Here is a 22296-nt window from a genome sequence, read left to right as displayed (position 1 = left end):
ATATTAATCAAATGTCTAATATTTATTATGAATTTCGAATTATGATTATTATTTATAGTTTGGGATAAATAAAATATATATTATTTTCTATAGATACTAATTAACCGAAAAGAAATTAAACAAGTTTTATATAATTAATTGGAGTTTAGTTCTTATTTAATTTATATCTTAGGAATAAATAGATAACGAAGGAACAAATTTGCATACTAAATCATGAATGAAACAAATATGTTACTTTATGAATAAAAAAAAATTAAATATGCAAATGCAACTAACGGTTTTAAAATCATCTTTTGTTTATTTAATTAAGACTTTTAATGTAAAGCAAATCAGACAAAATACAATAAATATTCAAAATGAAAGCGGAATTATCAACGCGACTGTTTTCTCCTAACTTAATAATTCTTTCACTCGTCTCCAAGCAGATTAAAGAGTCCAATATGATAAATTAATAATAATCAAAGATTAAGCAATATCATCAATGACGAAATAGACAAACATATATAGTCAAAATAAATTAAGTTTATTGTGATTTAGTCTGATCTGTCTTCTGTATTTTCTCAATGGGTCCTCCTCTCTTGTAGGCATGTAGCGTATACGATGACTAATAGGCTGCTACTCTCATGGCTCATTTTAGAATTGTAGGGACGTTCCGCTTAAGGCACCCCTCTCTATTGAAGCCGGCCATATGGCTTTTGGGAAGTACCCTTGTTTGAAAAATCGCTAGGCACTAGTCGGGCGCTCGGCATGGGCCTAGCGATTAATCGAAAAATCGGATTAAAATTGGGGATTAATCGGAGATTAGTTTTAGGGTTATTTTAATATTTTTAAAATATATTAATCCAATATTGTAAAAATTTATGATTTTTATTACAAATTTATGATTTTTATTAAAATTTGAACACAAGTTATTGTAAAACATCACAAACTCTCCATTCAAATGATTGAATAACAAAAATAAAAAGTTTTTTTATACTTGCAATCTAAAAAATAATCGGGGTATATAAGATTAGGCGGGAAGTAATCGGATTAGGCAGAGAATAATCGGGTTACTGATTTTTTAGGGGATTAGTCATTAATCAAAGCGGATAGGGTGGGCCTAGCGATTAAGCGGGGAATAATCGGGGCTATGCGGGAATTTTTAGAACAGGGGCAAGTACTAGTAGATCACATACTCCAAAAAGCGTTATACCGTATTATGCCAGTCAAATCATCAGTGATCATTATATGCATCTAGGTGACTGCTAATCACGCTTGTGCGAGTGTGCATCTCCCACACGTCTCTCGTGGTAGCTACCTATGTCCTTAATATATGTGTTGTCAAACGTCTATTGATATTTGCTTGCCATCATCTCATGCATGTGTCTCATATATATGATCTTCAAACTAAACCACACGAATATAGAGTAAACAAGAGACGGATATGGTGGTGTATTATATGCGCCAGTTTTTGGTCTACCTACTAGTACTCGTAAAGATCGGCAATCTTAGTCAATACTATGAACCTAGTAGTCCTTAATAGCTTATCATCTCTTCTTGTTAGCCTCTTCTGGAATTATACGATACCAAATGCTAGCTCGAGGCAAAATTGATCTCTCCAAACAGGTAAGTGATGTTCTTGTTGGGAAGTCAGTCTATCTACCTACTCTCTTAAACATTTGGATTGTCTATTGTTTCGATTTGTAAAAAACACGTCGCTTTTGTGTTATTATAATTTTTGTGGTAAAGTTTTTAAGAAGTTAATTTAAATTATGTTTTCGGTGGAATAAATTTATAAATCCGATCGGCTGACTTCACACGTTCGACAAAGTTTTTATGGTTAAACTAAAAAAAAAAAAAAGAAGCTAGTGTTAGGTTTAGTTTAAATGTTGTTTTCGTTAGTCTTAATAAATACAAGTAAGATAGAGATTGATGCACATGTTCCTTGTTGTCTCTGCCCAACTTATTATTACACGGCGTCGGTGCCAGTATTGACAACAAGCTTGCTCACACATTCGGATATGTGTCTTTTTCCCTACAATTTATAAATACGATTGGTCCGATTTCTTACAAAATTTTCCAAGTCCAAAGGAAATTTCCACGGAAGAGCAATCAAGTTTTGCGTGCTAAATGAAATTCAAAGAAATTTGTAGTCCATGTGAATACAAATTTAATAAATTTGCCTAATTAGGTTAACCAATCTTGTAACAAGAAAGGGGTAAAATGGGAAATATAGAAAAAATAAAAATGTGTTGTTGTTTTGAAACTACGAGAAGAAGGAAAGGCAATATATATATACTCCTATAAGCTAATCTCATATCCACATTTCTCTCTCACCCACCTTATAGACTTTTCTCGGCTTTTTTTTTCTCTAATCACAAAATTTGTATTTTTTTTGTTTTCCCGAAAAAGTATTGAGAATCGCAAAAAATTGAATTGCAAAACAATAGGATTTGAGAAGGAAAATACAAAAAAACAAAACACAAAACAAAAAAAAAAAAAGTTTTAAACAAAAGGCAGAGGAGATCGTGAGAGACAGGGAGGCTGCCGAAGAAAGGAGAATTTAGGGTTTGGAGACTTTGCAGATATTTGGCGTTACGTTTTTTTGTATTTCTTCAATAATTTCTCATCTGCTCTCTTCATATTGGTAAGATCTCTCTCTCTCTCTCTTTTTTTTTTTTGGGTTCTTCTCTTTGTGTAATTTCTGAATCTCTTCATCGCTTGTTTGGATTCGTCATCTGATTGATGTTTGACTGAAGAATGATGTTTGAATTACATTTTCTATACAAGTTTTGTTTTGGATTTCAGATCTGGTTTTTTTGTTTCTTACCTGCATCAAATTGCTTTCCCCCAAAACTTCGGAAACCTCGAATGTTGAATGCCTTCAATAAAAATGACGAGTTTTGAGCATCAGCTCACAATTTTTTGAAAGGCTTTTTTTCTGCTGTTTGGAATTGGCCTAGAGTCTCAGTGGCCGAACTGGATTGTCTTAGAGAATTTACGCATAACAAAAAGAATTGTTTTTTTTTTTTTTGTGTGTGCCTTTAGTTCGTTTATGGAAGCCCTTTTCCTCTTCTGCCATTTTTGTTGTTAATTGGATAGTATATCTACTTTAGGAAGATCCTCCTGCTAATAGCTAAAGATGTAGCATTTATTATATATCACTCTCTTGAGCTAACTTTTTTCCATCTTTTTTTTTGGTGGGCAGTGTCTTTGAACGCTTCATCTCCTCGTCATGGTGGCCACCTCTGCTACTTCTTCATTCTTTCCTGTACCGTCTTCTTCGCTTGATCCTAATGGAAAAGGCAACAAGATTGGTTCCACGAATCTTGCTGGACTCAATCCTGCACCAAACTCTGGTAGGATGAAGGTTAAACCAAACGCTCAGGCTCCACCTAAGATTAATGGGAAAAAGGTTGGTTTGCCTGGTTCTGTAGATATCGTAAGGACTGATATCGAGGCGTCACACCCTGCGCCAAGAACTTTCATCAACCAGTTACCTGACTGGAGCATGCTTCTTGCTGCTATAACAACGATTTTCTTAGCAGCTGAGAAACAGTGGATGATGCTTGATTGGAAACCCAGGCGTTCTGACATGCTGGTGGATCCGTTTGGTATAGGGAGAATTGTTCAGGATGGCCTTGTGTTCCGTCAGAATTTCTCCATTAGGTCATATGAAATAGGTGCTGATCGCTCTGCATCTATAGAAACCGTTATGAATCATTTGCAGGTACCACTTGATTATGTTTACTCTCACCTGTTGTCACTGGTTTAATTGATATGCATGAATAAGCTCTTATGCTCATGACAGGAAACGGCGCTTAATCATGTTAAGACTGCTGGATTGCTGGGAGATGGATTTGGTTCTACCCCTGAGATGTTTAAGAAGAACTTGATATGGGTCGTCACTCGTATGCAGGTGGTGGTTGATAAATATCCTACTTGGTAAGCTATCATTCTTAACAGTAACTTACAACTTCGCCGAGAATCACTGGTTTCTTTTTAGAGTTTTTAGATTCTCTTGCAAAAACCTGAACATAACATGCAGGTTCATACTCTCACTTCTTTTTTTACCAGGTTTGGGAAAATGATGAGTATTTTGCTTCTTTTCTTCAATGAATCAATTACAGTTCTACATTTTTAATGCTCAGTTAATATTGTTTTTACTTTAGCAAAGACATACTTATATAGCTACTTTTTGCACCCTGGATTACCTGCTGTGCATGCATATTATAGTCATCATAACTCATATGCTAATTCAATATCTGCCTCATAGGGGAGATGTTGTTGAAGTAGATACCTGGGTCAGTCAGTCTGGAAAGAATGGTATGCGTCGTGATTGGTTAGTTCGGGATTGCAATACTGGAGAAACCTTAACACGAGCATCAAGGTTAGTTTTTCTTTTGGTTTACAAGTTATTATCATTTTCTTCATGTGATCATAAGATACCTGATGTCGATATTCTCTATCTATAGCGTTTTCTCTATCATCAATTCAGAAAGACTACACAAGTTTATGTTATGGATAATTACGAATTTTTTGGTCTAATGGGTTAGATATTTGACAGAGGTATTACAAAATATTCTTGTGCAGTGTGTGGGTGATGATGAATAAATTGACAAGGAGATTGTCAAAGATTCCTGAAGAGGTTCGAGGGGAAATAGAGCCTTATTTTGTGAATTCTGATCCCGTCCTTGCTGAGGACAGCAGAAAGTTAACAAAACTTGATGACAAGACTGCTGACTATGTTCGATCTGGTCTCACTGTAAGTGAATTTTATATGATGTATGCTTCAACAAACTGATCCTCAGCCAATAAATCTCTTAATGGGTTTGGTAATGAACTTTTTTCCAGCCGCGATGGAGTGACCTAGATGTTAACCAGCATGTTAATAATGTAAAGTACATTGGGTGGATCCTGGAGAGTGCTCCAGTGGGAATAATGGAGAGGCAGAAGCTGAAAAGCATGACTCTGGAGTATCGGAGGGAATGCGGAAGAGACAGTGTGCTTCAGTCCCTCACCGCAGTTTCAGGTTGCGATATCGGTAACCTGGCAACAGCGGGGGATGTGGAATGTCAGCATTTGCTCCGACTCCAGGATGGAGCGGAAGTGGTGAGAGGAAGAACAGAGTGGAGTAGTAAAACACCAACAACAACTTGGGGAACTGCACCGTAAAAAAAAACCCACAACAATGGCTCATTTGGTTCCTTTGTAACTATATCTGCTGCCACCCTGCTTGCTTGCAACCACCACCACAATTTCATGTCCTCCCCTCAAAAGTTTCGGCCACCAACCCTTTGTATATTTCTTTTTTTTTCCGATGGAGATTTATTATATTTATTTAATCTTTCTATTTATTTTTTGCTTGATGGGAAATGGGTGTCGTGTATCATTACGATTTACGAATTATGATGTTATGTAACCCATGTGCCGGCGCAAGACAAAGGCATCAACTCTCTTATCCTAAATTTATTGTACTTTTGTTGAGTTTTGTAGTTGTTTCCAGCTAAACAAGCACGTGGACGATCCTTGTAATGAATTATGAATGTGATGCTTGTACCTGTAAATTTGATTGAAAGGCTATTAAATAGACACGAACAACCAAAACGGTTTGTCCAGCAATAAAGCCATCGCATATTGGAATCCGGAAAGTGAAATCTAAAATCAGGATTGAGTAACTAAATCCGGAAAGAGACGATGAAGTTAAAAGCAAAAGAAAATACTACTACTTGATAGAAGAAAGGTTCCATTGGATCCCATTATGGAGAGGATATTAAACTTATTTAAAAGAAAATATTTGCGTGAAATGAAAGCAAAAGATGATAAAGACAGTTTTGGAGAACATAAATAAAGTTAAGATAGTGCATGAATATTGGAAGTGGCTAGGTGATTCAGTTTTTAGTATTCTTCATGAATAAAGAATTATAAAATGATTCTTGACTTGACCATAAACAGTCCCTTATTTTGGAGTTTCTTGACCAGCAAAAATGTGGTCAAAACATGATAGACATCATTGGAATCCATAATCTCTTGAATAAACATGTTAATGCATCCGTAAGCTTTTTAGCACAGGTTCTTGTCATTGGTCCAACTTTTACATGTAATGATCGTTTTGGTTAATCATATTGTCGAGGATGTTCTCACCATTTCCTTTCTTGTGAAAATGATTTGACCTTAGGCTTCATGGTTTCTTTTATTATTGTTATATTGGTTAACTTGTAGTTGTCAGTATTTTTGTATATAAGTTGCATCAAATTATTTAAGTTCTTTGATCCAATAACCTTTTTGAAACTATTGTAAGAAAAAAAAAACAATTTGGATAACGGATGAACTTAATTAATTAACTTTATAGATTTGTGACTAAAAAAAAAATGTAGATACAATGAACTAGTCCATCAAATCAGATTAGTATGTATAACCTAATAATTTGTGGTGGAGTCGTTATTGTGTCACCTACTAGATTTATATCCGTCATAATGCATATTGATGATAAAATTAAATCATCAAAACAAAATTGTAGTTCTACGTTGAAGCACGAGTGAGAGACTATGGAACTTTTGAGACATCAAAATCCGAAGTACAAACTGAACACAATAAAAACTACTATTCGATAAAAAATGGAAAACTCATTTCTTTACTCTGTTTTCTCTTCATTTCCTTTCTGTTTTAAAACTTCCACTAATGCTCTCTGTTTCTTTTATTATTATTTTTTTTTTTTATTTTTTTTTTTTGGCACACTCTGTTTCTTTTATTATTAAAGTTCTAGAGTTATCAGGAAAGATAACTACTAGAGTATCTTCAGAAAACAGAATGTTTGTACATACAAAAAATCTGGTTATGAAAAAAGAAGAAAAGAGAATGCTTATACAAAAAAAAAAAGAAAAAAAGTCAAAGAATATTTGATTAAAATGATGCAAAGAACCCCATAAAGACTAAACAAAACAAATTAGATTTTGTTATGGAAGAAGAACTTTTTCTATTACGAACCTCTTTATCATCATCATTATCACTTTCAATATCTTTAGGATGGTCGAAATTGGCCGGGACGATGGTGTCAGGAGCAACTTCATCATCACCGGATTCGCCCGGTCCAGGCGCAGCAGCTTCATCTGGTGATGATAAATCTGGTAAGCCCTGACCATGTGTTACATTGATCATAAAATGCTGTCCGAATTTACATTGTTCGCCATCATAATTTCCCGAGAAGAAATAATTGGAACCTTCTTTAACAAGAGGAACACTTATTGAGACGGGAACAGGAGATGTTGCTGAAGGATTTGCAGCCGACCACTCTGTTGTATCATTGTTTTCATTATTGTCGTAATCACAATCTTTGTATGTTTTGAAGTCATATGTCTGAACCACCGAATGGTTGCTATCTGTGTTGAAAACTACATATTGAAACACAAAACAAACGATATAACATTTTGCTAAGTTATTGTAGAGACAAAAATGGGGTTGAAGAGAAGAATCTTACTGAGGAAATCACCCAAAGAAAAGGATTTGGAATCAGCCCATTTCTGATAATTAGCAGAGGGTCTCTCCTGAATATCGAACCATCCCGTGGACTCTCCCACAGTGTAGTTCTTGTACGCATCAGCTGACAAACTCAGAAGCATAAGGCACATGATGAGTAGTAACACATTAACACAAGATGAACTAGAACTCAACATAACTCTGCTTCCTCTCTTTTCCATTTACGTTTTCTTGATTATAAATTGTGATTCGTTGATTGATAGTATTTCTTTGTAATAAAGAAAGGTATAAGAAACTGTACATAAAGTAATAATGAGCTCGTCATTGACTGCATATAAACCAAGACATGCGTGAGCGTGACATGTGGACAAAATACTCTTAAGAATACGAAGGAACATGAGACGATACAAAGTGGTCGGTCCAATCAAATGACAACGCCTCTGTCTTTGCTCTTCCCCATGTGATCTCTCACTTTGCTGTCTTCGCTCCCTACGTAACATTATTTCTTTCATAAATAGTATCTGTCAACTGTCTTTTTCTACTAAATGGGATATTTAAGATAACGCAGTGTTTCAAAATCCAGACGGATTCAGTCGGTTGAACCGGTAGCAAACCGGTTTGATTGGACCTTAAAAACCAAGGGCCCATTTAAGGGCGTAGTAAGAGGCCTAATGCGGCCCTTATCTCTACAGTAATAAGTGTTTCAGATTAAATTAATCTTTTTACCGCCGCATGTGGTCGAACTCGTGACATTGAAGACTCTACGCAATTACTCCGGTAAAACTCAAACTTGTTCATTCGTCTTCTCCACCATGGAAGGTGTGGCTATGAAACTCCCGTCGTTCAAATCTCTCGCCCCTAACGCAATCTCTATCGGACACCGGAGCTTCTCCCGTGTTCGTCGCTCCTCTTCGCTATCCGTCTGTTCCGCCGCCTCTTCCTCCGCCACCATCTCCACTGATTCCGAATCCGTCTCTCTCGGCCATCGCGTTCGAAACGATTTCCGAATTCTCCACCAGGTTTGTCCACTTTCCATCAACTACGAACTGTATAAATCCGTTTGGATATGGAAGAATTAAGCAATTTTACGATTGATTGATTTTTTTTTTTTCAGGTAGTGAATGGGTCAAAGCTTGTGTACTTAGACAGTGCTGCAACTTCTCAGAAGCCGGCAGCTGTATTGGACGCCTTGCAGAATTACTATGAGTTCTATAATTCAAACGTTCATAGAGGAATACACTATTTAAGTGCCAAGGCTACAGATGAATTTGAGTTAGCTAGGAAAAAAGTTGCTCGTTTCATCAATGCTTCTGATAGTAGAGAGATTGTTTTCACAAGGAATGCAACTGAAGCCATCAATCTTGTAGCTTATTCATGGGGTCTTTCTAACCTTAAACCAGGAGACGAGGTTTGGCTTTGCTTTTATCAATCCATCTTCTTCTTCTTTTTTTTAATGGGAGTTATCTTGTTGAGATTCTTCCAAATGAGATTGTGAATGATGCTAGCTTTTCAGGTTATACTTACTGTGGCTGAACATCATAGTTGCATTGTTCCTTGGCAAATAGTATCTCAAAAAACTGGAGCTGTTCTAAAGTTTGTTACTTTGAATGATGATGAAGTCCCAGACATAGAGAAGTTGAGAGAAATGATTTCTCCAAAGACAAAGCTCGTGGCTGTTCATCATGTTTCTAATGTTCTTGGTAGATTCTTTTTCATGTTCTCATCATTTTCAATTTGTTTAGCTTGTTTTATTTTTCCATGAAAGAATACGGGATTAGGTTAAGTGTTTAACATTTTTTTTTCGTTCTGTTTAGCGTCTTCTCTTCCTATTGAAGAGATTGTGGTCTGGGCACACGATGTTGGAGCGAAAGTTCTTGTCGATGCTTGTCAAAGTGTTCCTCACATGGTGGTTGATGTCCAGAAGCTAAATGCTGATTTCCTAGTTGCATCTTCTCACAAGGTTGGAATTGTTTACTTTTCTTTCTGAGATGCATAATAAGCCTTGTGGCAAGCTTATAGTAATATGCTAAGCATTCTTCAGATGTGTGGACCTACAGGCATTGGGTTCTTATATGGTAAGAGTGATCTTCTACATTCCATGCCTCCATTCTTAGGTAAGCCGTCTATCGTATATTTCTAGATGAAAACAATCGTCATTTCTGTTTCACAAGGATGGGACTGGACTGAATCCCACATCTATTTTTCCTTTTATTTCGATCTTCTTTTTAGGTGGTGGAGAAATGATCTCAGATGTATTTCTTGACCATTCAACTTATGCGGAACCTCCATCCAGGTAAGGATTCTACATATTTTAGTTACTAATCTGCATAATTGCTACAGTTTGGAAATAAATATATTCAAGTTTGTACCAGATTTGAAGCTGGAACACCTGCAATAGGAGAAGCAATTGCCCTTGGAGCAGCAGTTGATTACTTATCAGGAATTGGCATGCCGAAAATCCATGAATATGAGGTTTGATATGATTTTCCTACAACTAGACGTCAATGACCGTATGGAATACTACATACAGTCCCGGAAGAGCCTCACATATTTTCTAACTGTAGTTTTTAATTTCTTATGTCATATAGGTAGAGCTTGGTAAGTATTTGTACGAGAAACTGTCTTCCCTGCCTGATGTCCGGATATACGGTCCCAGACCTTCTGAAAGTGTTCACAGGGGTGCTCTTTGTTCCTTCAACGTGGAGGGCTTGCACCCAACTGATTTGGCAACCTTTCTTGATCAACAGGTTTGTTATAATTGGGAGCTATCTGTCCCATCACATACTGGTTTTCTCTTATCCCTAATATATTCTCTTAATATGAGGTAGTACCTCAAGTAATATAAGGGCACTACCTACCACCTCTCAGGGAATGGTAACTGCACCACCTCTCTCTCTCCTTGGTGGGTGATGTTACCACTTAGTGGTCAAAGCGAATCTCAAATGCCTAGCTTAGGATATCTTGTGGTATCAGCCTATAATTGAGGTGGATCTTCTTTATTCCAAGAGTTTAGGTGAAATTTCATATGTGAACTTGAGCCTGGACTCTTCTGATAACTAGGTTAAACCAAAACCCCTACATCATCTAAGTTACATGTTACCTGTCCAAGTACTTGATCTGAGCGATTTTCATGCATTTGTAATGAGTACAGCTGCAAGAAGGTTCAAAACTGATATAGATCAAACAAATTCATCTTGATCGTTCTAATTTTAACTGTCCACCTTAAACCCCTACTTTACTCTCTCATCAGAATATCCATAGTGGGATGAAAACTGAAAACGAATATTGTATGTTGCAGCATGGAGTTGCCATAAGGTCAGGACACCACTGCGCACAGCCACTCCACCGGTATCTTGGAGTGAATGCAAGTGCACGCGCCAGCCTCTACTTTTACAACACGAAGGAGGACATTGACTCCTTCATTGTTGCGCTAGCAGACACTGTGAGCTTCTTCAATTCTTTCAAATAAGTGGAACACCTACCTGCTGGATCTCTGGGCTGGTGTTTATGGTATATTGCTTCAAAGGCTATTAATTTAAATCTGCTTTTATATGATCAATGGGAGTGGATTTTGGTTCTTCAAGTCCCAAGGGCCATTTGTGTTGTAGTTAGCACTTGTATGAAAAAAATAGACCAGCAGTAGTATGAACAATTTCAGGCATCGATCATATTTGTACGAATACACACGAAAGCACATGCTTCGTTGTTAACTTGTAAGTTTCATAAAAACAAACTCAGGATGAGGATAAGTTATTGCTATGAATCATCAAAAGAAAGCGTTCTATGAATCATCAAAAGAAAGCGTTCGATATGTGCTTTGTTGAGGAAGTCGTCATTCTCTGATTCTTTTCAGACCAATCAGTTTCTTTCAATTCATTTTCTCAAATCTTCAAAACAGCAGGTTGGATTTATTAAGACAAGGAAAACATGTTCCAAGAGTGAGAATAGAAAAAGTTTCAAAGGCGAAAGTCTGGAAATGGATGGATAAGTATCAGCATTTCATGCTGTTTGCAAGATACTCTGGACGAGAAAGCAGCACGCGTCTTCACTTTAGATTGAGGACCTTCATTGAGACTTACGTTCCCACCATTCCAAGAACTTAACTTGGGCTGCCATAGTGTCCAACTTATAGAGTTGCAGTGTGTGGTTGGCGACCTCTTGCCCAAAGGTCCAACCAAAAACACCTCCTCCTAAGAAGGACAATGCAGCACCTGTGGCAGCAGCAGTAGTTCAAAGTAAGAAGAAAAAAATAAACATCATTTACGTATTTTAGCAACATGTAAGCCCGATGACAACTGCATAACCTTTCAACCATTTTCCAAGCTTTTGCATTGAGTCCCATATAGTTCCATTATCCATGAATAGCTCCTGGATAATGGATAATGACTCCTGGAGAGATGAGAGAGAGAAAATAGTAATTACCATGAGGACTCCTGGAGTATTTCCAGGCAAAAGCAGCAGTAGAGACAGCTCCAAGTGCAGCGCCAGTAACACCGAACGTCACAGCTTCCCTAGCAGTTTTCAGCTGGATAGATACACAATGTTAGCAAAACTTGGCTAGGACTTAAAACGTCAACATATCTTGAGTAAGAATGCCAAGTACCAAATCACAAGTCCAGTTTTGTTCTCATATATGTTAACAAGTTATTTTTCTAATGTCAACCGAAGAGGATTTAATGGGCTTCTTTCTCTTATATTTTGATATACAAGCACCACAAGAATTATTAAATCACAAACAAACAGAAACCTCCCAATGGAACATTAAATGAGAAAAGCAATCAGAGAGCAAGAGTAAAATCGAGTACCAGCTAAGCCATAGATAAAGGATCAAACAACGAATCAAACTACATCCATAGGTAACAAAACACAGAGAGAGAGAGAGAGAGAGGGTGGAATTACGGTGGGTCCATGAACAGGATCGGAGGCAATGAATTCGTCGACGTCGGAGGAAGACCAAGAAGGAAGAGGCGAGTCGCGTTTGGTGAATCTGGTGTAATTCTCGAAAAAAGATAACCTATCACTCCAGAAATCCTTGAATCCATTCCAATTTTTGCCAACAAATGACTCCGAATCTCCCATCTTTCTCAGATCGATTTATCTCCTCTTTCTTTCTCAGTGGAAACTTTTTTCTCTGATTTTTAATTGAAGAATACCCATAAATAAAACTGGTGAGTCGATCCGGTTCACCCGGTTTTCAAGGGTCCGGTTTTCCATCAGATTTGATTTTCATCAATTGCTCCTCCACTTTTCTTATATATCCAAAAAGAGCAGCAACTGAGCAAAAGTTTTAAATTTTCAACCAGAAAAAAAAGTGTATACTAACTACTTCCAACTACTTCTTCTCTGCCTTAAAACTTCCCCAACCAATTTCTTCTTCAAATCATCATCCCTCAGCCAAAGAAACGCCAAAAGAAAAATGGCTTTGAGCATAGTCGCGAAGATCTCTCTCGTCTTTGCCATCTATTGCGCTCTCGATCCCTTCAGTCACAGCTCCATTTCCAAGTTCCCGGACTTCAAAACTTACAAGATTGACATGCCTCCATTATCGTCCCTTCCCAAGGAAAGAGACCGTGAGAATCTGCTTCAGAATTCGGAGATCAGGTTTCTTAACGAGGTTCAAGGCCCTGAGAGTATTGCTTTCGATCCGCAAGGTCGTGGTCCTTATACCGGAGTCGCCGACGGTCGAATTCTCTTTTGGAATGGCACTCGTTGGATCGATTTCGCATATACTTCCAACAATCGGTGAGTCTTCTGATTGCAATCGAGTCTTGTGGCCAATTCGTTTCCAGTAAAGTTCTCAACTTTGATGTTTATTAGGTCAGAGCTATGTGATCCAAAGCCATCACTTTTGGATTACTTAAAGGATGAAGATATCTGTGGTCGGCCTTTAGGTCTTCGATTCGACAAGAAAACTGGGGATTTGTACATTGCAGATGCGTATTTGGGGATAATGAAAGTTGGTCCTGAAGGAGGTTTAGCAACTTCTGTTACAAACGAAGCAGATGGTGTGCCTTTGAGATTTACCAATGATCTTGACATTGATGACCAAGGCAATGTTTACTTTACTGATAGCAGCTCTTTTTTCCAACGAAGGTATGTATGGTTTTAAAGTTTTGATCTTTAACTCTCCTGATCAGTGTGTTGCTTGGAGTTTGGTTCTGTTTGCTTTTCATGTTTTGCTTCTTGGAACCCATGTGATATTGATTGAAATGATCTTCCAGAGGCACATAAATTCAAAATTTTTGACTGCCGCTATAACTTTGAGAGCCTTTGATGTTGAATTATGTTATCTTTTGAGAATCTACAAGAAGTTGCAGCTTGCAATGGCTTCTGATGTCTAGTTACTACTTGTGTTTTGACCAATTGTGCCCTTAGTGTCGTGTGTATAATGATTGCTGTATTTGTGAATTTATAGGAAATTCATGCTTTTGATTGTCTCGGGGGAAGACAGCGGGAGGGTGTTGAAATACAATCCAAAAACAAAGGAGACTACCACTCTCGTGAGAAATCTCCAGTTTCCTAATGGATTATCCCTCGGCAAAGACGGCTCCTTTTTCATATTTTGTGAAGGATCAATTGGAAGGTGAGTCCTTCATCTTAATTCCTCTGTGACTTCCACATCATTGTCTGTTATTTTTACTTGGCATAACTTCTGTAATCAGCATTTCTGATTGAAGCTAAAATGGAAGGATTCTCATGTTGTTTCCATATCAATTCAATGATCCTGCTGCTAGAACAAACTCCAATAAGTCTTTTTTTGTTTTTGTCGTTGTTCAGATTACGGAAATACTGGTTGAAAGGAGAAAAAGCTGGAACGTCAGAAGTGGTAGCTCTATTACATGGGTTCCCAGACAACATCCGCACAAACAAAGACGGGGATTTCTGGGTGGCGGTGCACTGCCACAGAAACATATTCACACACGTGATGGCGCATCACCCGAGGGTGAGGAAGTTCTTTCTGAAGCTGCCGATATCAGTGAAGTTTCAGTACTTGCTGCAGGTAGGTGGTTGGCCTCATGCGGTGGCTGTGAAGTACAGTGAAGAAGGGAAGGTGCTAAAGGTGTTGGAAGATAGCAAAGGGAAAGTGGTGAAGGCAGTGAGTGAAGTGGAGGAGAAAGATGGGAAGCTTTGGATGGGAAGTGTATTGATGTCTTTCATTGCCGTATATGACTTGCCTTAATTTTTTAATACAAATTCTAGTTGGCTATGGGATTGCATTATGTACTGTATCTCTTTATCGAACTATCCTCGACGTAATCAGTGCAAACAATTACTACTAAATACAGTATCCTTTTTGTCCTGTCTTTTAGTCTTTCAATGAGCATTTTAGTATTTGGTTTCTTGTTTTCGGTTTTTAGGGTTTTTGATGTAGATTAAGTGAATGGTACCTACAAAGCAAACTTTGATCGTCAAAGAAGACAAATATTTCTCACTGGATCAACAAAACTGCCAATGAAGAGCTCCGCTTCCTACAAACTGTTCATCTCCCTTCGTTTAAACTTTAAAGGGTGATTGATTACTTGGGTGCAATCATTGATTCGGTTCACGTTATGGTTCGATTCGATTCTAATTGCTGGGCTTAAACCTATCTATTACTGGGCTGGGCTGGCCACTTGAATAATATTTGTTCTTTGCAATTTAATAGTAAACCAATTATTAAAAAACACTGTTTTCATCTTTTAATATTCCACGTTTCATTTCTAACATTATATGATTTGTTACATACCGACTAGAATTAAAACATGTTAATAAAATATAAAGAATTTCGCTGCATCTTATAAATTTACGTAAGGGTACAATGTTAGGGTTAAACATATATACAATTTCGTAGAATTGTTAGGATTAAAGATGTAGGAGGTAGTAGGGTTTTATTAATTAAATATCATGTCATTAAATGGTATAGGGTTTAATTAAACCATTAATTAAAAATACATAATTCTGTTACCTACATATTAAAAATAATTGTTTTATAGAATTCAATCAAACGAATTTCATGTGACTTATGTCAAATTTGTTTTATGTCATACATGCAAGCTAATTAACACCAAAAGAAATGAAGGACAAAGCTGTCTATCCACGTTTCTTATTTGTTATGGACTTAGTTTGGCAAACTATATGGCTACTTATATATATATAATTAATACATTCTTCTGTACATCTTTTTATTGTGGCTAATGGCTATTAGACTAAGTCACTAAATTGTTCCGAAACAGATTTACCGTTAAACAAACAAAGAAAAATGAAACGGTAATAGTGAAGATTGAAGCAAAAAAAACATAATAATGAAAGAAGAAAAAAGGCAGTGAAAAAAGGAAGAAAGAAAAGGAAACATTAAAGTGTGTGGACAAGACCCGTCAGAGGCACAAACAGCCAAAGACATAACAAAGACCCCAACTAACATGATTTGACGTTTCAGATTCTGTTTTTCTTTTGGACCCTTCATTAAAAATGTCATCTCTCCCCTCTCTTCCCCTCCCTCTCCTACTACTATATTTATACATATCTCAATTCAATATCATATACGCAAAGCTTTTCAACTTTCCTTTTTTCTTAAAATGTGTGTGCATGGACGATGGAAGGTGTACGTAAGCGTCTCTAATACTGTTTCACACATTGGAGACGACCCCACTTCTCTAACCCTTCGTCGGAGAAATTCAATCATCGAGTGGTGCGAGATACGATCTCTACGAGATGGTTATCGTTAAACGTAGCCACAAGATGATGCAGAGTTAGTGTCCATTTTGGACAAAGAGAAAATGAAGTTATAATTAGTACGTAATATTGAATAGAAATTTGATGTTGACGTGGAAACTATAGTGATTGCTATTTGGTCTAATGCTTATTTTTTCCAAATTGGCATTCTTTTAGCAAAAGTTGACCACAGCTATACAACAAAATATCTTTAGCATTATTTTTATAATTGGTATATACTACTGTATTACATTAAATTATAGGAGACAACGTTTTTGTTATAATATTCAGTAGTCACTTAAAAGAGTTCATATACGTTATTTTATCTTTTAAAAGAATGGTTTATGTTGACCACATACTACAAAAGTTTCACAAAACGAGTATGCGTTGACAAAGTCAAATCTTCCATGTTATTAAAACAACAATGGTTTCGAATCTTGATAACGATCACTGCAAATTAATACACGAGCGAACTGGTTGTTATATATCATAGACAAATAGTAATTCATTATATACCATTTCCCCCCATAAAATGTGCCTACCGTCAAGTTTTTTTTTTTTTTTGGTCACATTCGCATCATTGATGAAAAACGGTATCGACCAGAACTAGACCGTTTCATCCGCTGCAACGGTTTAAAAACCAGATTTTCACGCTGTTTATGATTTTTCAAAAAAATAGTGAGCCGATCGATCAGCAGAATAAAAGTGTGAACATTTTAATCATGATACTCAACCGGATTGTGAGTTTTGTGGCTGACAAGAGGAGACACGAGCATTGATTTCTCATTGATAAAAAAATAAAGAAAAAAGAAGAAGTATTAAAAACAATCAAGTGAACTATTCATTGGGAGCCTTTGCTTTTGCAAAGAATGTTTCTTTGGAATGAGTGAGTTTCAGACTTATCTCAGCACCGTAAAAGTTACCATATCATATCCCAAGATGGAATTTATCTTTTTTTTTTTTTTTGGTGTGTTTTACATTATTTTTTTGGTGTGTGATGGAATTTATCTTTTACTGCTCACTCTCTCTCTCTCTATATATATATATATACTGTAAATGTACATATATATATATCACACAAACCAACATCTAAAGTCCAACATTTAAATTCCTTTTATTTGTATTTGAAATTTCTATACATTAATTGTAATTGATTGTCTCTCTCTTTCATTTTAAGTGAGTTTAAAATTTTTGCACACATTAAAAAATCACAAAAATCCCATTTAATATATCTCTTTTACATAAAAACATCATTAGTTAACTACAAGTAATTCAACCAATCATAAAATATACTGTAAAATACATTTAATTTTACGTAGAAAGTTGAAATCACTTAAAGTGAAATAAAACATTTTTCTAAAACATCATTTTAAATGATACGGATAGAGTATTATATATTTATATAATCAATCAATTTCCTCACATCCTCTTTTACCTCATGTATTATATAGTATGTACAACCACCATAAAACTAATAATTTTTTATTTTATTTTTGATTAAAGAAAAACTACTGATTTTATATATAAAAGTCGTGACCACACAAAAAGCTACACCTTTTCAGAATGAGTAAAGTGGAAATATATATTACAATCTTCAGAAAGAAGATTCTTCCTAAACATTTAGGTTCAATTTCGAAAACCATAACAGACTTCACTTATTAGGAGAATAAACTAGAAACGAAGTTATAGATGAATGAAGCCCACGCAAAGAAAAGGAAAGGGACATACATACATGTATACATATGTAAGGTTATATGATCTTCTTCTTCCTCGCCTGATCTCTTCCATCATCAGCTCTCTGCTTACACATTCATAAATGCGTACGTACAAAGATAAACATAAAGCATACACACGCATATATATAGTGTATATATATGTATGTATATATAAAGGCTTTAGTAGTAGCCATTAGACTTTTGGCCTGCAACTGACTGGTCTAATTGCTTGCCTTTTTTGTTGCCATCCAGCTTTAATCCAAAGTGAATGTGAGGAAAATGTGCCCACTACACCCAAATAAAATGAAAAGCAAAATTAATTTTAAGAAATATATAGACACTGTGAAAAACATTCCACCAATTATAAATAGTAGAACCACTATCTCATTGGTATATACACTTATATTTCGATAGAAAGAGACCAAACCCTAGAATTCTCCCACCAAAGCTTATTTTAATTAGGATATGATTGTTTACTAATTATTATTGAAAAAAAAAAACCATGTGTTTGTATATCATTTTTCTTTTTTTTTTATTTACTTTTTTGATTTTCTTTTATTTTTAAAATATGCTTAAATACATTTTAGTACTACTATTTTACAGGGTTATATTGAGTAGAAAAAAAACAGCGTATTAAAGAAGACTTTATATCTTAGTTACGTGACTTACGTAACTTTAAAATATTACTTTATTTGCATCTGCTTCCTAATTCTCTATAATTCTGACATCGTCGGTGAAGCTACTATAAGGAATTTTGTTTTTGAACTATCTCTCTTATACAATCTACTTTGTGAGACGAAAGAATGATAAAGAAGGAATTAGCTTACATTTTTAGCAGCAGTGCTAAATGCCTCACGGTGGCTAATCTCAGGATTGCAAGCCTTGATCCTTTGGATTTCCTCTCTAATTAACAATGAAGTTTCTTAAGGTTGTGGTGAAATAGTTGAGAATATTTCATCAAAGGGGAAGCTAAAGTTGCAATTAAACACTTACTTGATGAATCTGTTGTAGGCCGAAGGTACACGTTGTCTTTTCTCCGGAGCTGCCATGAAAATAAAATATTTTAAAGATAATATTATGGACTCACTGAGCTTAGTGATTGCATATATTACACAAACTTTTAAAAATTGGAAGAAAGAGCGACTTACGGCGAATAGGAAGCATTCTTGGAGCCTCACGATCGATGTGTTCCGATAAATTGTTGGTGCTCCTTGAAGATGATGCACAATCTTTCCTTGTTACCAAAGAGGTTGTGTGCTGTTTATGCGGCTTCATGATTACAAAGACTAGCTAGATAAGCCAGATTTCTACATGGTAACAATCAATTCAAAATAATGTTGAAGAAAAAATGGTTTTTGTATGATACCTGAAGATCTTGATGAATGGGAGGAGGTGCGGTTTGATGAAGTGAAACTCCAATGTTGAGGGAGAGCAAATTGGTACAATGGCCACATCTCACCGTCACAAGTGTGAACAAACTTGCGTATGGTACACTTACCTGATCATTAATATATGTGATTTGTAGGATTTCTTTATATATATTACAGATAGTTTTTGAAAATTATTTACATATATGAACAAGTTATTGTCTTGTTTATCACTATTTATACTTAGATTGGCTCGTTAGACCAATCTCTAATGTAACGAAAGGGCTTGAGAGAGTATGACAAGTATACTCCATTCTATAGAGCAGCGTTTTTTTTTGGTTAATACAGATTTTTTTTCATATGTAAAAGATAGTCGTGTAGATTTTTATTACACTAAATAGACACTCATAGAAGTATTATATATCACAACTAATATTCGCACAAACAAATGATCATATTTAACATATATAAAAGAATGTATTTTTCTGTTTGGTGGGTTCTGATGAATTCTATGTCTGACACACAAGCCTCAAGGCAACATGATAAAAGATAGTAAAGAGATGAAGAATGGTTGATGAAGCTTGTAAGGAGAAGACAGTCATGTTAGAAAACGACGTGACCTTAACCACAGCCCATAAAGTCCTTAACATATATATGTGATGGTACCATCTTTTTATTATAATCTTCTTATTTTTGTGTGTGTGTATGTGTGTGTGTGTGATGAGCAAGAGAGAGAGAGAAAGGATCCAATCCTAGATCCAATCCTAAGTGGTCAAGATCGGCTATGATTTAACAGTTTGCAGCTTTTGTATAGATCAAGAAATTGTTGCTGGAACTGGGTAGAACAAATCTTTTGTACTTTCCACTACAATACACACCCTATTTTGTGCAAGACGACCTTCAACATTTTTATTAAATATGGCCCTTTTTGTTCCTAATCAGACTCGTGCTACATGATCTCCATTATTTATGTATATGTAGTATAACGTTATGAATAATCGGTGTAGAAGAGTTTCTCATAATGAACTCTTCTTTTTTAAAATTTGTTTTTTTTTTTTTGTCTAAACTCTAATCCATTAGTAGAAACCATTAGGCTACATAACCTGATTAGTTTCTCATGATTGCTTAATTATATGGATCATAGATCAATAATTTATATATACACACATATATAGATAGATGTCTATTATACGCATGCACATCAAATATGTACGGAAGAACTGTGGATATTATTAAATGTCACATAAAACCGTTAAATAAAAGCTGGATAAACTTAGTGAAATTTTAACGAAATTTGAAATTTATATATATGTAATAAAAATAGCTTCAGCTCACTGTAGAAAGAAAAAAAAAGGAATTTTGGAGAACCCAAAAATGATTTTAAAATTATCAGCTGGTGATGTGATGTAAACATTTTTACATGGACCACGCTTGTAGATGAAAGATCTATGATTGATATGATATATGTATACATGTGTCACATACTACAGTTATACATATCAAAAGATAGTATGAAGTCAGACTATAAAGGTAGAAGACTTAGTGAAAGTTTTTGAGACTGCATCACATGGATGTTATCTACCAAATTCCTTTTATAGAAAATATTAATGGCTATTGAAACTTAGGGAACTAACACCAAAGAAAATATGAATACTAGAGTTAAAAAAATGAAGGATTTACTGGAAGGAGATGAATAAAAGATGTCCTTATTAATTATAAAAACGAAAAAAAAAAACCCTTTAAATAGTGAAAATAGGGAAAGAAGAAGTTATAGCTGTAGACTTTAAACCTACTCATAGAGCCCTAAATCTGATCAGGAGCTGTTTCCTTTGAGTTTACTTTGTTTGAGCACTAAAATTTATGTTTCAACTACCCAACTTCTTTTGCTTCTTTTGGGTATAGAAGAAGAAGAAAAAAGAATAAAAAATTAGGGTTTCTGAAATTAAGAAACTTCCCCTACATATCTTCATCAATAATCACAGGAAAAAAGTACGTTGATCCATGAACCAGATGCAAAATTCATCATACAATTATACACATATAAATATATCACCAACCATCTTTGATAGGTAAATAATATAATATCTTATATAACAGTTTGATTTAAGTTATAAAAAAGGGGATCTAGCTCAGAGTAAATACCAAATTAACACTCTTTCTTTTGAGAAAGATTTGGATTTGCATATAAAGAAATAAGAGAAGAGGGGAGACTATTACCGCTAAAATCGTGGTGCAGAAGCTGCAGTGGACATAGCAAACACGCTCAGATGATAAATCCACAGACATTTTTTTGTGTGGGTTCTCTCTTCAACGATATGTTTCTCTTCTTGAAACTTTTAGTTATCCCAATGAGATCAAAGAAGGAACTATTTGATTTTGGAAGAATAAAATAAAAGAAAAGGGCAAGCAAAGAAGAAAGAGGGAGGAAGAGGAGAGAGAGAGAGATGGGTGGGGGGTGAAGGAAGTGTACAAAAAATCTGAAAAGACTAATGTGGTTTATATGGAGACGAAGAGAGACAAGTGGGGACTATACTACAATGTTCCTCTTTTTTATTTTTCGATACTTATATATATTTTTTTCTTTGATAATTACAGAGTTATATTACTCCATTATAAAGTGAAGATTTCCCCTTGTTATTTTTTATTTTTTTTTCACCTACATAGTCCTATCACCAAATAAGTAAATTTTACATTTTTATAGGGTAAGTACTAGCTCAATAATCTTATTGTTTCAGTCATTTTACAATAATTAAATAGTACTAGATGAGAATGTGTATTGTCTAACAGATAAGAAATGAGAATATATTAACAGTTTGATATTCAATTATTTTGACAGACACGCGACATATCTGAAAACGATACGTGGACTTGGTTAGCAGCAACCGTAAATTTAGTAAAACGATACAGTTTGTGAATTCAGGGACAATTGAAAACGATACATAATCATCTTCAGAATCAAATAAAACATATTTCAAAGTGACAATGATGGTCTAATTAATTTGTGAATAAAGTGATTAACATATAGTAAAAAATTTGATGAATTCCTTTTTGCATTTTCTTTACTTCGA

The 22296-nt window shown here is 35.3% G+C and overlaps 6 protein-coding genes across 7 annotated transcripts; 3 read left to right on the top strand and 3 right to left on the bottom strand.

Moving 5' to 3' along the window:
• Nucleotides 1-2143: 2143 nt before the first annotated feature.
• Nucleotides 2144-5546, top strand: LOC9325763 (palmitoyl-acyl carrier protein thioesterase, chloroplastic). The gene is made up of 6 exons (XM_002892415.2): nt 2144-2626; nt 3188-3709; nt 3791-3924; nt 4256-4369; nt 4573-4744; nt 4834-5546. Exons 2-6 carry the CDS (start codon nt 3215-3217, stop codon nt 5152-5154), a joined length of 1236 nt encoding a protein of 411 aa, XP_002892461.1. The 5' UTR covers nt 2144-2626; nt 3188-3214; the 3' UTR covers nt 5155-5546.
• Nucleotides 5547-6862: 1316 nt separating this feature from the next.
• On the bottom strand, nt 6863-8021 carry LOC9328523 (cucumber peeling cupredoxin). The gene is made up of 2 exons (XM_021011264.1): nt 7457-8021; nt 6863-7370 (listed from the first exon to the last, which is right to left on the bottom strand). The coding sequence occupies exons 1-2, from the start codon at nt 7674-7676 to the stop codon at nt 6883-6885; spliced, it is 708 nt and encodes a 235-aa protein (XP_020866923.1). The 5' UTR covers nt 7677-8021; the 3' UTR covers nt 6863-6882.
• A 99-nt stretch (nt 8022-8120) lies between these two features.
• LOC9325762 (cysteine desulfurase 1, chloroplastic) lies at nt 8121-11243 on the top strand. The gene is made up of 9 exons (XM_021011262.1): nt 8121-8474; nt 8570-8863; nt 8969-9155; nt 9270-9415; nt 9497-9569; nt 9685-9748; nt 9828-9927; nt 10044-10202; nt 10754-11243. The coding sequence occupies exons 1-9, from the start codon at nt 8268-8270 to the stop codon at nt 10922-10924; spliced, it is 1401 nt and encodes a 466-aa protein (XP_020866921.1). The 5' UTR covers nt 8121-8267; the 3' UTR covers nt 10925-11243.
• A 28-nt stretch (nt 11244-11271) lies between these two features.
• On the bottom strand, nt 11272-12649 carry LOC9328522 (succinate dehydrogenase subunit 6, mitochondrial). The gene is made up of 3 exons (XM_002889651.2): nt 12355-12649; nt 11878-11980; nt 11272-11666 (listed from the first exon to the last, which is right to left on the bottom strand). Exons 1-3 carry the CDS (start codon nt 12532-12534, stop codon nt 11521-11523), a joined length of 429 nt encoding a protein of 142 aa, XP_002889697.1. The 5' UTR covers nt 12535-12649; the 3' UTR covers nt 11272-11520.
• Nucleotides 12650-12657: 8 nt separating this feature from the next.
• On the top strand, nt 12658-14758 carry LOC9325761 (protein STRICTOSIDINE SYNTHASE-LIKE 3). Its single transcript, XM_021011263.1, has 4 exons — nt 12658-13197; nt 13273-13548; nt 13871-14038; nt 14233-14758. The coding sequence occupies exons 1-4, from the start codon at nt 12872-12874 to the stop codon at nt 14633-14635; spliced, it is 1173 nt and encodes a 390-aa protein (XP_020866922.1). The 5' UTR covers nt 12658-12871; the 3' UTR covers nt 14636-14758.
• Nucleotides 14759-17679: 2921 nt separating this feature from the next.
• On the bottom strand, nt 17680-21723 carry LOC9325760 (putative axial regulator YABBY 2). Of its 2 annotated transcripts, XM_021012672.1 has the most exons (7): nt 21446-21723; nt 19228-19359; nt 19010-19130; nt 18855-18903; nt 18689-18764; nt 18095-18149; nt 17680-17944 (listed from the first exon to the last, which is right to left on the bottom strand). In XM_021012672.1, exons 1-7 carry the CDS (start codon nt 21512-21514, stop codon nt 17937-17939), a joined length of 510 nt encoding a protein of 169 aa, XP_020868331.1. In that variant the 5' UTR covers nt 21515-21723; the 3' UTR covers nt 17680-17936. The 2 variants fall into 2 exon arrangements, with proteins under 2 accessions (XP_020868331.1, XP_020868330.1); XM_021012671.1 differs by having other exon boundaries at nt 17680-18149.
• Between the last annotated feature and the right edge of the window lie 573 nt (nt 21724-22296).

This window comes from Arabidopsis lyrata (genome assembly GCF_000004255.2).
Source record: "Arabidopsis lyrata subsp. lyrata unplaced genomic scaffold ARALYscaffold_1, whole genome shotgun sequence".
NCBI classification, from domain to species: domain Eukaryota; kingdom Viridiplantae; phylum Streptophyta; class Magnoliopsida; order Brassicales; family Brassicaceae; genus Arabidopsis; species Arabidopsis lyrata.
Note: the sequence above shows the minus strand (reverse complement) of the source record. Positions and strands in the feature narration are given on the sequence as shown.

Excerpts from the sequence above, each read along its gene's own strand:
- LOC9325760 (XM_021012671.1), bottom strand. The coding sequence starts at position 21,514 with ATGTCTGTGGATTTATCATCTGAGCGTGTTTGCTATGTCCACTGCAGC. Across the intron at positions 18,765-18,854 it reads GCCTACAACAGATTCATCAA|AGAGGAAATCCAAAGGATCA; the intron begins GTAAGTGTTTAA and ends ATTGTTAATTAG. Across the intron at positions 18,150-18,688 it reads TTAGCACTGCTGCTAAAAAT|TGGGCACATTTTCCTCACAT; the intron begins GTAAGCTAATTC and ends ATTTGGGTGTAG.
- LOC9328522 (XM_002889651.2), bottom strand. The coding sequence starts at position 12,534 with ATGGGAGATTCGGAGTCATTTGTTGGCAAAAATTGGAATGGATTCAAG. Across the intron at positions 11,981-12,354 it reads ATCCTGTTCATGGACCCACC|CTGAAAACTGCTAGGGAAGC; the intron begins GTAATTCCACCC and ends GTATCTATCCAG. Across the intron at positions 11,667-11,877 it reads ATACTCCAGGAGTCCTCATG|GTGCTGCATTGTCCTTCTTA; the intron begins GTAATTACTATT and ends CTGCTGCCACAG.
- LOC9325763 (XM_002892415.2), top strand. The coding sequence starts at position 3,215 with ATGGTGGCCACCTCTGCTACTTCTTCATTCTTTCCTGTACCGTCTTCT. Across the intron at positions 3,710-3,790 it reads CCGTTATGAATCATTTGCAG|GAAACGGCGCTTAATCATGT; the intron begins GTACCACTTGAT and ends TGCTCATGACAG. Across the intron at positions 4,745-4,833 it reads ATGTTCGATCTGGTCTCACT|CCGCGATGGAGTGACCTAGA; the intron begins GTAAGTGAATTT and ends ACTTTTTTCCAG.
- LOC9325762 (XM_021011262.1), top strand. The coding sequence starts at position 8,268 with ATGGAAGGTGTGGCTATGAAACTCCCGTCGTTCAAATCTCTCGCCCCT. Across the intron at positions 9,416-9,496 it reads TAGTTGCATCTTCTCACAAG|ATGTGTGGACCTACAGGCAT; the intron begins GTTGGAATTGTT and ends AGCATTCTTCAG. Across the intron at positions 9,570-9,684 it reads TTCCATGCCTCCATTCTTAG|GTGGTGGAGAAATGATCTCA; the intron begins GTAAGCCGTCTA and ends TCTTCTTTTTAG.
- LOC9328523 (XM_021011264.1), bottom strand. The coding sequence starts at position 7,676 with ATGGAAAAGAGAGGAAGCAGAGTTATGTTGAGTTCTAGTTCATCTTGT. Across the intron at positions 7,371-7,456 it reads TTCTTTGGGTGATTTCCTCA|TTTTCAACACAGATAGCAAC; the intron begins GTAAGATTCTTC and ends TTCAATATGTAG.
- LOC9325761 (XM_021011263.1), top strand. The coding sequence starts at position 12,872 with ATGGCTTTGAGCATAGTCGCGAAGATCTCTCTCGTCTTTGCCATCTAT. Across the intron at positions 13,198-13,272 it reads GCATATACTTCCAACAATCG|GTCAGAGCTATGTGATCCAA; the intron begins GTGAGTCTTCTG and ends GATGTTTATTAG. Across the intron at positions 13,549-13,870 it reads AGCTCTTTTTTCCAACGAAG|GAAATTCATGCTTTTGATTG; the intron begins GTATGTATGGTT and ends GTGAATTTATAG.